Source organism: Rhincodon typus, chromosome 16 (assembly GCF_021869965.1).
Source record: "Rhincodon typus isolate 14 chromosome 16, sRhiTyp1.1, whole genome shotgun sequence".
NCBI classification, from domain to species: domain Eukaryota; kingdom Metazoa; phylum Chordata; class Chondrichthyes; order Orectolobiformes; family Rhincodontidae; genus Rhincodon; species Rhincodon typus.
Window position 1 is genome coordinate 3,930,668 of NC_063347.1, and position 15,784 is coordinate 3,946,451.

Genomic DNA, 15,784 nt, shown 5'->3' on the forward strand with positions numbered 1-15,784 from the left:
ACCCCCTTCCCCTCCCCCATTTCTGATGAAGGGTCTAGGCCCGAAACATCAGCCTTTCTGCTCCTATGATGCTGCTTGGCCTGCTGTGTTCATCCAGCTCTGCACCTTGTTGTCTCGGATTCTTCAGCATCTGCAGTTCCTACCATCTCTGATTCAAGAAAAGATTGAACTATGTTCACAAATCAAATAAGACAGTGTTAAAGAAAGCTTCTAAAACATGTATATCTCTCTCAAGATATTGTCAGACTTTTTTTTGTAAATTCCACATTTGCTTATTTATTTGCCATGAGTTTGTCCTCTCAAATCTGTGTGCCATTCAAAAGATCACAGCAGATATTTAACTTCATGCACCAAACAGAGACACCCAGATTGTACTTCAGGTGGGATTACCTTGTATTCTCCAGTGTCTTCTGCATTTTCTTTGTCATTTTGTCTATAGCCACTTGTTTCTTTGCCTCTGGTAGAAGGTCAATCTTATTCAGGATCACCACCATCCGGGGACATGTAATTTCGCCAATCACCAGACATTCCGCAGACTGCGTTTGCATTCCCTTTGTCACATCAATTACCAACATCATCAAGTCAATAATTTGGGAACCTGCAAGAAAACACATTTCATTTTAGGCTTGGTGGAAGCAATTAACAACATATCTTAGTAAAAGAAAATAAGTTGATGAATAGAATTTGCACTTTCCACTCAAAGAACATATGGATTGATATGTAAATCCACAAGCACAATATAACCTGCGTGATCACAACAATAAATCATATACTGCACCTTTCCAAATAGTAATTCCACTTTTATTTAAGTTGCAAATCTACTTCTTCAGGATATGCTTCTTGAAACAGAAGGGACGGAAGGATTTTATATAAATTATTTTATATGGATTTTGAAATGAACTCGTCAGTCTGAAGGTTAGATGTCAATAAGACAGACAAACTTGCATTCTATATCCCCTTTCACAACCCTTAGGATGTCTCAAAGCTCTTTACAACAAAATACATTTAAGTATGGTCCCTGTTGTAATGTGAGAAAAGCTGCAGCCAATTTGCAACACTGCAAACTTTCACAAACAGCAACACGATAACGATCAGATAATTTGTTTTAGTATGTCAGATGATGACTAGGACACCAGCAAGAACATTCACAAAAAAAAAAATCAGATATTGTGGAAAAATTCAGGTCTGCCAGCATCTGCAGAGTGAAAGCAGAGTTAACATTTCAGATCCAGTGACCCTTCTTCAGAACATTCATGCTCTTCTTCAATATAGTGCCTTGGAATATTTTAAAGCCCTCAAGTGTTCTGTAAATTGATCTGCTGAGCAAACTGAATGCTGCCAATCAAGTCAAAGGCTCAATGCAGTCTGAGTAGGATTACAGTAGGGATTCTATGGTGGTTTCAAGGTTTAGGGAAGGGGGAGATCCAGGTAAGGATCCTGCTTTTGATTACTACTCCAGGGATCCTTTCCATTTATCTGCACAAGGCAAAGAAAGGATTACACTAGTCGGGCATTGAATGGGACAATTAAGGCATATACATGAGTCATTGCCCTGTGCTCGAAGGAGCCAAGCACCTGAAGCAATGTCTTTGCCAAAACAATTTGGGGTGGGGTGAGAGGGAACAGTACATTGATGCCAGAAAAAAAAGCTATACCGATAGTGTGAGATGAAGTGAGATGGCAGGAGGTTTTTGTAGACTATAAATCCCAATAAAGAGCAGTCCAGCCAAATGGCCTGTTTCTGTGCTTTGTGTTCTATGTAACTATAAAGGAAAAGAGCACTGAAAATTGAAGCATTCCTGTGTAGCACCACAGAGATTTGAGATGCAGGTTCCTGCTCCTTGAACCACTGATCTACAGCCTAAAATTTGCAACTATACCAAATATGAAAGGTACATTTTCAAACGCCCCATCAAAGAATATTTTTATAAAACACTGCCAAACAGAATAGAAGCACAATGAAAGGCGCCGCAATACTAAAAGAACTTTCAGAGAAAAACATGTCAAAAATTGATCCTACAGGACTAATTAAAACAAGTTGAGCTGTTTGGAAGAGTACCAGCTGTTTCCTGTTGTGTATCAAATCATGTTGATAAGCGCAGGAAGGGTTAAGTTTAACTGCATATAAATCATTGCTGTTTTTAGAAACAGAACCGTTGGAACCACTTCACAACTGAATACACCCAGCAATATTTTTCCAAGTGCTTCCTTGCTGTTTTGCATCTGTAATAAACTAGTTAAGGTGAAACCTACTCTAAGGCGACCTGATTAGCAGCCAACATATGTGTACCATGACAAACCAGTCCAAGATGCTCCCTAAAAGATTGTGATAAATTTAACAATACTTGCTGTGGTTACAAAACACATTTATGGTTGCAGAAGATTCTTCCTCAACTAAATGAACAACAACAGCTTGCACTTATGCACTCCTTTACCATAGCAAAATGCCCCAAAATGCTTTGCATGAGTGTCAAACAATAAAATTTGACAATAAGCCACATAAAAGCAAGTGACCAAATCTTAGTCAAAGATAGGCTTTAAGGAATGACTTAAAGCAGGAGAAAATGGTACACATGTTGAGAAAAGCAGGGAGAGTAGTTTACTCTTAGGGTCTAGATAAACTGAAAGTACAGCTTTATTCTTTAGTCATTCACAGGATGAGGGTGTCCCTGGCTAGGCAGCATTTATTGCCCATCCCTAATTGCCCAGAGGGCAGTTAAGAGGCAACCACATTGCTGTGGGTCTGGAGTCACATGTAAGCCAGACCAGGTAAGGATGGCAGTTTCCTTCCCTAAAGGACATTAGTGAACCAGAGGGGTTTTTCCTGACAATTGACAATGGATTCACAGTCATCATTAGATTAATTCCAGACATTTATTGAATTCAAATTCCACCATCTGCCGTGGCGTGATTCGAACCCAGGTCCCCAGAATGTTATCTGGGTCCCCGGATTAACAGTCCAGAGATAACACCACTAGGCCATCACTTCCTTTGGTGTTTAAAGTGATTAAAGTCAGGTTACACAATATACCAGAATAGGAGTGCAGAAATTCTGAGTGTTGCAGAGCTGTAGATAGTTCAGAGGTATACAGGGACAAGACTAAGGTGGGTACTTAAACTCAAGGATGAGAATTTTTAAAATCAAGGCACATCTCGAACAGGGAAACATGCAGGGTAGTGTGCAAAAAAGTGAGGGGTGAATGGGACTGGGTGCAAATTAGAATACAGAAGTGCAACAATTTTTCTTAGCTATGTAGTGTATTATTGTTTCAGAAACATGACATACCATTTGGATCCCTTTAGAAAAATTCGGTGAAGTCTCCTTCCTCATGTGTAATTGTGAGAGCTGGAGATTTCTGATCTGGGTGAATATTGTATTTTACCCCCTTAGGCATCATGCAAGCTTAATCAAATCTTTAAAAGAAGGTTACAATGTGTGTTGAATTGACCAATTCAGTGTGGTAACTGGGCACTATAATCAGATTCAGTGATGAAAATGTTGGGAACATGCTTTTATTTTTATTCTTTCACAGGATGTGGAAAGTTGCTGGCTAGACCAGCATTTACTGCCCATGCTTCATTCCCCTTGACAGGGTGGTGGTGCACTGCCTTCTTGAATTACTGAATTGATGTCCTCTATCTAAACTGCATGTGAAGAATGGGAAAGCTGATGGAGAGCACAGGATAGTCACTCATTTTTCAAACCTGCAGCTACCAACACCTTGAAAAATAAGGAGAGCAGGTGCATTTTTTGATTATTCACATAGAGGAGGATGTGGCCATCACTGGATGGCCAGCATTTATTGCCCATCTCTAGTTCCCCCTTGAGAAGGTGGTGGTGAGCTGCCTTCTTGAACCGCTGCAGTCCATGTGCTGTAGGTTGACTCATAATGCCATGAATGAACAGTAATATATTTCTAAGTCAGGATGGTGAGTGGCTTGGAGGCAAACTTTCAGGTGGTAGTGTTCCATGTATCTGCCTTGACCTGCTGGATAGAAATGGTCAGATTTGGAAGGTGCTGTCTAAGGATCTTTGGTGAATTTCTGCAGTGCATCTTGTAGATAGTATACACTGTTGCTACTGTGTGTCGGTGGTGGAGGGAGTGGGATGTTTGTGGATGTGGTGCCAATCAAGTGGCTGCTTTGTCCTGGATGGTATCAAGCTTCTTGAATGTTGTTGGGGCTGCACCCATTCAGGTAAGTGGGGAGTATTCCCCCACACTCCTGACTTGTGCCTTGTAGGTGGTGGACAGACTTCGGGGAGTCAGGAGGTGAGTTACTTGCTGCAGTATTCCTAGCCCCTCTGACATGCTCTTGTAGCCAATGTGTTTTTATAACTAGTCCAGTTAAGTTTCTGGTCAATGGTAACCCCCAGGATGTTTATTACTGGGGGATTCAGTGATGGTAACGCCATCAAATGTCAAGGGGCATTGATTAAATTGTTGCTTATTGGAGATGGTCATTGCCTGGCATTTGCATGGTGCGAATGTCACTCGCCACTTGTCGGCCCAAGCTTAGATATTGTCCAGATATTGTTGCAGTTGTGTGGACTGCTTCAGTATCTGAGGAGTTGTGAATGGTGCTGTACATTGCATAGGAACACCATCATAAATTCCCCTCCAAGTCACACACTCCATCCCAATTTGGACATGCATCAACTGTTCCTTTATTGTTACGGAGTTAAAATCCTGGAACTCCCAAGCAGCACTGCAGGAAGCACGTTCACCACAGGGACGATGCAGGTCATGGTGGTGGCTCACCACCACATTCTGAAGAGCCATCAGGGTTGGGCATTTGGGCAATAAATGCCAGTCTTGCCAACAACAGCTGGATCCTGAGAACAAATAACCAAAGTCAAGAACATTGAGGAGGCAAATAAATATATTAACTTTAATTTTTAATGCTAATAAGTGCAACTTATATAATCTGACACATGCTGGGTTAACTTTCACATATACCAGCTAGCATAGCAATTGAGCACAAAACTGATTTCACCTACAGTCCAAGTTTGCAGCAACAGCCTTGATAAGCATCAGCATAGCAACTTCACTAATATTCTCATCCCTAACTCTGGAACAGTGGAATTGATCTTAACTGAGAGAAAAGGGCAGGGTGAGGATAAGGCACTTTAGTAATGAGATGTGTAACTGCTCATGATAGCGAAGTACATTACTACAACAACATAATATGGAAATGTTTGATGCTTGTAATACTTTACTGTTCTTGCTACAGAGGAGGAGATGAAATCCAATCACTCTTGTTAGAAAATATTCTTCAAAACAGTAAAAAATTCCAAGTTCACATTCTCTCTATTCCATGAGAATGTTGAGTTGTGCTAGTGAACCATTTCATAAGATGTGAGAAGGTGTCCAGTAAAATATATAAAGGCCAATGTTTTTATTTTTCTGTATTTCCGATTATGGACTGATTCCTGGCATGAAGTGAGACTGGATCAATTTGGACTATATTCGCTGGAGTTTAGAAGAATTAGGGAAATCTCGTAGAAACCTATAATACTCAAACAGGGCGAGACAGGGTAAACACAAGGAGGATGTTCCTGATAACCAAGCAGTCCAGAACCATGGGTGATAGTCTAAGGCTATTTAGGGCTGAAATGAACAGAAATGTCTTCACTCAGAGAGTTGGGAGTCTGAGGAATTCTCTGCCACAGAAAGCAGTTGAGGACAAAATACTGAACGTTTTTAAAAACAAGACAGATATCATTCTTCGGGCTAAAGGGATTCAAGGATATGGGGAAAAAGCAGGAACAAGGGACTGAGTTGGATGATCAGCCGTGATGGTATTCAATGGCAATGCAGGCTCAAAAGGCCAAATAGCCTACACTGCTCTTGTTTTCTTTGTTCAGACCATTGAGTATGGGAGTTGGGGTGTCATGTTGTGGTTGTACAGGACGTTGGTGAGGCCGCCTTTGGAGCGTTGTGTACAGTTCTGGTCACCCTCCTATAGGAAGGATATTATTAAATTGGAGAAGATGCAGGAAAGATTTACAAGGATGTTACTGGGACTGGAGGGTTTGAGTTATGAGGAGAAGCTGGGTAGGGTGGGACTTTCTTTTAAATGGGAATTTAGGAAGTGTTTTAACAAACAAGAATTCGTGAAAGATTGCTGTACTTTTTTAAAAGCAAGTAACCAGACATTCACTGTAAATGCTGTTTAAACAGCTACTTGTTTAAGTAGTTACGGAGATGTAGTTACAGATGAGCTAGAGCCAGGGGACAAATGTACAAATTAAGCTTTGACAGACAATAAGTAGCTGATTATCCAGTCACTAGTCCATAGACTAAAGGCCTCCTGTCTGCCAAAAACATTCTAATTTATTTCTAGGTTGTCGATTTGAAATTTTGAGAAGAGCCATCAGATCTCCAGAAATGAAGGAGCAGGTTTGCTCTGCAGTAAAAGGCTTCTGAAGATAGCCAGTTTATTTTCCCTTTCCAGTTGTTGTAAGCTGTGACTTTTAATTAATGTTTCAGAGATTTTGTAAGTATGAACCAGTCACCCTAAGCCTCCTGGAAAAAAGTGAAAGTATCTGGAGAAGGAAGATCAAGAAGCAGCATTTGAATCAGCAAAAGGATCGTCTCAGCAAAACCTATGGACGAACACTACACTACCTCCCCAGTCTTTCTTTTTTCCTATAACACTCATCTTCTTTTGTTTGGCTGTGTCTGTCTGTCTGTGTGTATACACAGGGACTCTGAGAATATCAGGACATGATTTCCAGGGTGCTCCTCCAGTGAGTTGTGATAGTAGCCAGTCTCTATCTGTCTGTGCTCACTCAGCAGTGATTCTGAGCAATGATCAGAAGTTGGAAGCATTGTCTGATTTTCTAATTTCTTTGCTCAGCCTGATAGAGTAATTGCAACATCACTAAAGACAGTTTGGACTGAGATCTGCCAACACAAGCATCAAGGCTATTCCAAGGAATTGTATGAATGAGTGAACAAGAAAACTAGAGCATAAACATTTAAAGCTTCAAAACCCAGCCTCCCACTACTGCTAGCAGGTGCTTAAAGTTTAAGTCTGCACTCTCCCTCAAAATATTTGACAAAACTTGTTGCGTTGACGTTTAATAGACTTCGCAATGCAAACCTTCTTAACCTCAGTGGCAATGTTCAAAAATAAAAGTGGCATTACAAATTGGAAAGTGCAAACAAAACAAACGACAAGGGAACAAAAATCAATAAACTAGCAACTAAACTAAAATAAATTGATCATAACCACAGTAAGATGTTGTCAGGAAATTCTCAATGGGCTAGTGTATATGCTTGTATTACCATGGAGGTTTTTGTTGCAGGCCAAACATGGCAATATGCATGCTGTGTAATGTCAAATCTGAATGGGACAAAAAAAGTTTTACATTAAGAGAGGGAAAGAAAAATGAACCAGATGAGAATTCTGGAACAGGCAAATTAAACTAGCTGGATACAGCTTCTAAAGCTAGGATCAAGGATAGACATTTGCAACACAGACCGTTGTGTGTTTCAACATTTTTAATGAAATGTTTATGGGAATGTGAACATATATGAGATGAGATTTTTCCTCAATGGTATTCAGCTAAATAAATCCAATTTCATTAAATGACTTGAAAGCTCTCTCAGTTCATCAAGCCGTATGTTTCAAAGGCAATAATTTGCTGACCATATTATATCAATTCCGTAGAAACAGGAAGAAATCCTGTCTTTATGAAATGCTAACAATGAATTGCTTTTGAAGTTCAGTCACTATTTTTATTTAGGCAGAAGTGAAAAATAGTCTGGACACAGCAAATGAAAATGACCAGTTGACCTCTATTTTTGGACTGAAGCATAAATATTGGCAAGGAAATGTTTCAAATAGGTTGAGGGAAACCTGATATAAATGTATAAAGTTATAAAGGACACAGATAGGCTGAATAAGAAAACAATTATTCTGTTAGGAGAGGGGTCAATAACCAGGCAGCAAGGACTTATGGTGAAAGATGGAAGGCTAAGAGGGGGAGTTGAGGATAATGCATATCACTCAGAGGGTGATGGGAGTCTGGAAATCTAAAAGGAAGTTTGAGTCAGAAACTCTCATAATATTTAAACAGTATTTATATTTCACTTGCATTGCCATAACTCCAGAGCTTTGGGCCAAAAGCTGGAAAATGGGATTAGCATAGTTATATCTTTGATGACCTGAACAGACACAGTGTGCCAAATGGCCTCCTTCACTACTGTAAGCATCTATGAGTCTATCTTTGACATTCCCTCAATAAGGCAGGTCAGGAGCAACATTTAATAGGTCTTCTGAAGACAAAAAATGCTAGAAATTACAGCATGTCAGGCAGCATCCATGAAGAGAAAGCAAGCTCATATTTTGAGTCTAGATGATTCTTCATCAGAGCTGACATGAAGCGTGTAGCTCACGTAGACTCGAAATGTGAGCTTGCTCTCTCTCCATGGATGCTGTCTGACCTGGTGATTTCCAGCATTTTTTGTTTTCAGTATAGATTCCAGCATCTACAGTAATTTGCTCCTTTAATGGTCTTCGCTTCCTTCCAATCTCTGTAACTGACTCCAGCCCAACAACACTTTCAGAACATTGAACTCTTTCAAATTTGATCTCTTGCACATCCCAATTTCTTTTGCACTATCACTGGTGTCCCTGCCTTCAAAGCTCTAGGCTTTGAAAGGTCATTCCTAAATTTCCTCACTCTCTACGTTTATCTGTTCATTGAAAACTTCTTTTAAAAACTTTCCTCTATCCCATGCCTTATGTCTCAATATGTAGCTCATAACTACTAGTGAAATACCTTGGGGTGTTTCAGACACCTTGTAAAAGCAAACTGTTTTCATTGAAAGGTAGGTTCTCCCACTGAACAACATTTCCTCAACACTGCATCAAGTGTCACTCCAAGTTCTGTAAACTCTTGAAGAAACGCTTGAAGCTAGACCTTCTGACTTAAATGAGACAGTGGTACCAACTGAGCCAAGCTGGCATTTTGAGTACGATCAGGCGTGAAATTGGACCCTTAACAGAGTTATTACACAGAGCAAGCAGAAACTCATGTGGGAATCATGGTGTAAATCCATGTCTCATCATACTGTTATAGTACAAGAACCTGGTGGTCTGTACCCAACACCACACAAGAATAACTACTTAATTCCTCATTTTCTTAAATATTCCCCAGAAGCTGCCAATTTATCCCTGAGTACACTTCTGACACCTCATCCAAGTGTTTGCACTTCATATGTGTGAGAGTGTTTACTGCCTATTTCACCACACGCTGGTCATCACCAGAGAAGTACCTGTACTTTCATCAGTGAGAATCACTAATTAGCAAACAAGAACAGAAATTATTTTTGAATGTTTCCTTCCGTAACCCAGAGCCTGGAAACCATTTGTGCTGTCATTGTTGCCAGTGCTGTCCAAATTGAGATTGATTGAGAGGGGCTTGCAGTAGTTGAACCGGAATTTTCTGTGCTTAAATGGCCCCTTCTTTCAGTATGCCCCTCAATGTATGCAACCTTATCATGCACGCAGAACAACATTTCCACATCACTGATTCCCTGCAGAAGGAATTCAGTTAAATAAAAATCTTTAAAACTAATTTTTCACTTCTTTGATTTATCTTATCGTGTATTTAAGTCAGGTGATAAACAAAACTACTATCAAGTGAACAGTTCCACAATGCAGTCTTTGGTCAGTATCTCTCATACCTGGGAATCCAAAACATATTCCATCACACTCATGAATTGTGGCTTGTATATGGTGGACAGGGTTTGGGCAGTTGGCAGGCAACTACTTGGTTGACCTGGTGATTGGTAACCCTTCAGAATAACGATAGAAGATGATGTGGCAATCATAATGCCATTGTACATAAAAGGGAGATCAAGTTAATCTTGTTGGAGATGGTTTTTGCTTAGCATTTTGCTATAGACTCTGGAACAGTCCCTGCAGATTGGAGGGTGGCTAATGTCACTCCAATATTCAAAAAGGGAGGTAAAGGGAAAACAGGGAATTATAGACCGGTGAGCCTAACATTGATAGCAGGGAAAATTCCAAAATCCATTGTCAAGGATTTTATAACAGAGCATTTAGAAATCAGTGGCAGGATTAGACAGAATCAGCATGGATTTATGAAAGGAAAATCATGCTTGACAAATCTGTTGGAATTCTATGTAAATGTAACTAGTAGAGTTGACAACGAGGAGCCTGTCGATGTAGAATATTTGGACTTTCAAAAAGCATTTGACAAAGATCTACATAAGACATTAATGTGCAAGATCAAAGCACATGGGATTGGAGGAAGTGTGTTGAAATGGATCAGAAATTGGTTGGCAGAGACGAAACAAACAGTAGGAATTAATCAGAGGAACAGGAAAGCTGACATTTCAGGTCGGGACCCTCCTGTTCCTCTGATGCTGCCTGGCCTGCTGTGTTCCTCCAGCTCCACACTTTGTTATCTCCGACTCCAGCATCTGCAGTTCTTGCTATCTCAGTAGGAATTAATGGGACCTTTTCAAATTGGCAGGCGGTAACTAGTGGGGTGCCACAGGGAGCGGTGCTGCGACCCCAGCTATTCACAATATATGTTAATGATTTGGATGAGCGAACAAAATGTAATATCTCCAAGTTTGCAGATGATACCAAGTTGGATGGGAGGGTGAACTGTGACAAGGATGCAGAGATCCTTCAGCATGATCTCGACAGGTTGGTTGAGTGGGCAAATCAATGGTAGTGCAGTATAATTTGGATAAATGTGAGGTTATTCACCTCGGAAGCAAAAACAAGAAGGCAGATTACAACTTGAATGGCTGTAAATTGGGAGAGGGAAGTGTTAAGCGGGACCTGTACACCAGTTGCTGAAGGTAAGCATGCAGGTGCAGCAGGCGGTAAAGAAGGCAAATGGTATGTTGGCCTTCATTGTGAGTGGTTTCGAGTACAGGAGCAGGGCTGTGTTGTTGCAGTTATACATGGCCTCTGTGAGACCACACCTGGAATATTGTGTGCAGATTTGGTCTCCTTTTCTGAGAAAGGATGCTCTTGGTCTCAGGGGAGTGCTGTAAAGGTTTACCAGGCTGATTTCGGGGATGGCGTGTCAGACGTATGAGGAGAGATTGACTAGGTTGGGATTGTTTTCGCTACAGTTCAGACAAATGAGGAGGAATCTCATAGAGACTTACAAAATTCTAACAGGACTAGACTGGGTAGATGCAGAAAGAATGTTCCTGATGGTGGATGGGTCCAGAACCAGGGGTCACAGTATGAGGATTCGGGGTAGATGATTTAGGACGGAGATGAGGAGACATTTCCTCACCCAAAGAGTGGTGAGCCTGTGGGATTCGTTACCACAGGAAGTAGTTGATGCCAAAACATTGAAAGCATTCAAGAGGCGACTAGATATAGCACTTGGGCCAAATGGGATCAAAGGTTATGGGGAGAAAGCAGGATTAGGCTATAGAGTTGGATGATCATCCATGGTCGTGAAGATGGCAGAGCAGGCTCGAAGGGCCAAATGGCCTCCTCCTGCTCCTATCTTCTATGTTTCTATGTCCCTTGCCACTTATTAGTCAAAGCCTGCATTTGTCCAGATCTTGCTGTATGTGGCCATAGAGTGTGACAGCATCTGAGAAGTAACAAATGGTACCAAATATTGCAATCATGAGTGAACACCTCCACTCCATCTTATGAAGCGGCTGAAGATGATCATGCCTAAGACATTGCCCTAATGAATTTCTGCATGAGGTCCTGGCACTGAGATGACTTGCCTCCAAAAATGACAATTGTCTTCCTCTGTACTTGGCGTCGAGTGGAAGGTTTTCCCCAATTGTCATTGACTTTAATTTTCTTAGTTATGGCCTTAGCAGAATCCAAACTGAGCAGTAATGAGAAGATTAATGTTGACTAAATTACCTTCTTGATCTTAGGACAGCTCAAAACACTTTAAAACTAATGAAGTAGTTTTGAAGTGTAGTCACCATTGGTCTCTGCAAAATGCAAACACAATTTGCGCACAGCAAACTCTCACAAACAATGAGATAATGGCCAGGGAAGTTGATTCAGTGATTTTGGGTGAGGGATAATTATTAGCCAGCAGATCAAGGAAAACTTTCCTGGATCTTCTTTCAATAATGGCTTGAGATCTTTTATTTCACCTGAGAGAGTCAACTGGGCTTTGGTTTAACATCTCATCACAAAGGTAACAACTTCAACAGTGCAACTGTTCCACAGTACTGTGCTGAAATGTCAGCGTGAACTGAACAATGACCGTTACTGCAAGCAGTGAGATACCTGAAGAGATACCACTTTTGCTTCCTTCTCAAAGCGGACATGTCTCATATTAAGCAGCCTGGCAAACAACAATCAAACTCATCTCACTCAACAATTCACTCGGCTGGCAAAACTTAAGTGTCATCTACTGTTTGGGCTAGAGATTCAGTCTGGTGCCTGATCTGATTAAATCTTTCATTCATAAATAATGTTGCAATCAGATCCTGTGTCATACACGAGGAGTATCAAAGCAAATAAATGGTGCAAACAGTTAGCATCACATAATTATGGAGAAGCAAACTACAGCCAGTAACTTATCAGCAGAAAACGACTGTGCATGAACCTTACTCAATGTTATTTACCATCTGCTAGCAATGTGTGCCCAACACAGTATGGAATTAGGGCCAGAGCAATCCAGTGACGTATCACAATAGCTTTTTGCATAATGTATTTGGCTGTTCTACATCGTATCTGGGCAGTGTGCAAAGTAAATTTTTGTGTCAACAACCGTAGAATAATACAATCTAGGAGATGGTCACGCAACCCATTCAGCCTGTACTGTCTCTTCAATTGAATTATTCAATTAGTCCAACTTCCTCCACTCACCATTGGGAATTTCTCCATGAATCATACATTTCTCAATATGGGGCTGCAGAAAATTAGGTCATCCCTTGGTGCACCTCTGCACGAAATGACAGAAAAAGACATGACTGCATCATTTCTATACTAGCAAGACATCATCATCTTTGATTTGCTTTTCTATACAATGGAATGTAGCAAATTTGATTTTCCAGGTAGGAAGTGTCTTTTTTTGTATTTCTACACATATGCTACATGTTTAAAAGTAATACTTGTTACTGTTGCAACGAACATGGGAAAATACAATGACCCTTCTTTCAAACTTTGCCAAATCGAAGCGGAATGCAGAATTTACCTTCTGTTATTCCTGTTGAGCCACTATTCAGTTGAAAGAAAATTACAAGATAAGCATCAAAAACACAGAGTATGCTTCTACTTACTGGTTTAATGGTGGTCACATCAAAAGTAAATTAAGGATTGCACAAATTAAGATGACTAAAGTGCAATTTTCATAATCAATGGAAAATAACCTTGCTATTTATATAGACCTGTTTGGGTGGGTTGCACCACTAAGAATATCACCAGTTGCAAACCTAGTTTCCACAATAGGTATGATAACCCTAAGCATACACTGTTGCTTTTAAAACTCAAAAGCATTTTCTATCATGATAGACCAGAAGTAAATGTTTCCACTTATAAGGGAATCTAAAATTAGAGGACTCAAATATAAGGTAGCCATGAATGAATCCAATAACCAATTTAACAGAAATTTCTTTACCAAAGGAATAGAGAAAATGCATGATTTGCTAACAGGATATGGTTGAGGTAAATCACAGGGATGCATTTAAGGCAAGGTTAGGTATGCACATCAGAGAGGAAGGAAATTCACCTCAATGCTGTTAGGAGGAAGTAGAATGAGAAGAGATTTATGTGGAGCATGAACACCACCATGAACCAGTTGATCTGGATCCTAAAGGTGGATATAACATGTAACCACACTTTATCACTTTCACATTGTCATTATTAGACACTTTGATCAAGAACTAAACAGCAAACACAGTCAAAGCAGCAATGTTTTTTTGATAGGAGCTAAAAGAGTGAAGACCAAAAGCTTTTCACTCACTATCAATTTGCATATGAGAAGCAGGGCAGGATTATGCTAGAGACTCTTCATTTAAGTTTTAAAAACATAAGAAATAGCAGGAGTCAGTTATACAACTTGGAGGGAAAAAACTGAAAGAACTGCAGATGCTGTAAATCAGGAAAAAAACGGAAGTTGCTGGAAAAGCTCAGCAGGTCTGGCAGCATCTGTGAAGAGATCAGAGTAAATGTTTTGGGTCTGGTGACCCTTCCTCAGACCCTTCCTTCCGAGGAAGGGTCACCGGACCTGAAATGTCAACTCTGATCTCTCTTCACAGATGCTGCCAGGCCTGCTGAGATTTTCCAGCAACTTCTGTTTTTGTTTTAAACAACTCAGAGAGTCTGGTCCAGCGATCAATAAGATCATGGCTGAGTTCCAACATCAACTTCATTTTCCTGCCCTGTCTTCATTTCCCTCGATTCCTATAGTGGTCAAGAATGCATCCTTTTTAGTCTCAAACAGACGTGACTGCATATCCACAGCCCTCTGGTTAGAAACTTCCAGTGACTGACTATCCTCCAAGTGAAGGTGCTTTTCATCTCAGTCCTAAACGGGCAACCCATATCCTGGTCTCTGAGACAACTGCAGAAAACACTGAAGAAACTCAGGAGGTCTGACAGTATCTGTGCAGAGAAAGAGTTAACGTTTCCAGTCCAAGACAACTTCTTCAGAATGTTTAAGTGCTTGCTAAGTGTGTGTCTAAGTGTTTAGTTTAGATTTCCAGCATCTGCAATATTTTGTTTTATTTGACTTTTTCCGTGTCTACTTTCTCGAATTCAGGGATCCACAGCCAGAGCAAAACAGCCTCTCAGTTTCTACCTAGTTGAGCCCACTCATATTCTCAATTAGATCATCTCTCATTCCTGCAAACCCCAGGGAATACAGGCACATTCCACCACTCTACTCTCTCTCACAGAGTGCCCTCATCCTCAAACTCATGAACCTTTGTCACAATCCCTCTGAGGCAAGTTCTTCCTTAGGTAAGAAGACCAAAACTGTGTACAAAACTCAAGGTGTGGTCTCACCAAAGTGTTATAGTTTTGCAGCAAGATGATGTTACCCCTATATGGCAAAAAAGGCTAACATACTCAAAAGGTCAATCTACCTATTTTCTTTGCAAGTGTTGACTATTCTCCACATGCTCTCCCTTATTTCAGGTTTATAACTGTTTCTTTTAATCTATAACCTCCAAAAGGCTTCACACTGCTACATACAGCATCTGGATGAAGTCTGAAATAGATTTACTGAAGCAAATATGCCAAAGCAATAGTTGCAAATCAGGACCTAAATTCTTAAGATTGTTCTGAGCAGAGAGAAGGATTTTTAGGTCTCAAGATAAGCTTGTTAATGCATTTCAAATAAACAGGTTAAGGCTTCCATTAAAACAGCAGTCAGGGGAATGTTCAACCAACAGGTTAAACCTGCAGCTACCATTATTGCCAACAGCTGCTATATTCAAAAGCTGTCTTTTACCCATCATCTCAGACATTCACAAGGAAAAATGGTAATTAATAAATTTTTCCTTTTCAAAAAAAAAAGTTGCCTTTAGAAACTATAATTCATCACAGATTGCATGGAGGAATGTCAATGAGCTATTGCCCAGAAAGCACTGAAGTATTCTCAGGTAATAATGGTATTGGTGATTCTATCATTCTCCTTCATGTAGGACTCCAGGGTAATCAAACTCTTATGCTAATATTGTTTCAGAGATAGTAGGAACTGCAGATGCTGGAGAATCTGAGATAACAAGGTATAGAGCTGGATGAACACAGCAGGCCAAGCAGCAACAGAGGAGCAGGAAGGCTGACGTTT

The 15,784-nt window shown here is 40.4% G+C and overlaps 1 protein-coding gene across 2 annotated transcripts in view; it reads right to left on the reverse strand.

Annotated features, from left to right (window-relative positions):
- Positions 1-15,784, reverse strand: part of eefsec (eukaryotic elongation factor, selenocysteine-tRNA-specific) — a 384,301-nt gene that overhangs the window by 285,285 nt on the left and 83,232 nt on the right. For both annotated transcript variants that reach the window (XM_020530282.2, XM_048606373.1), the window contains exon 2: positions 391-598. In XM_020530282.2, the coding sequence (XP_020385871.1) occupies positions 391-598 (208 nt within the window). The remainder of the gene's footprint in view (positions 1-390; positions 599-15,784) is intronic.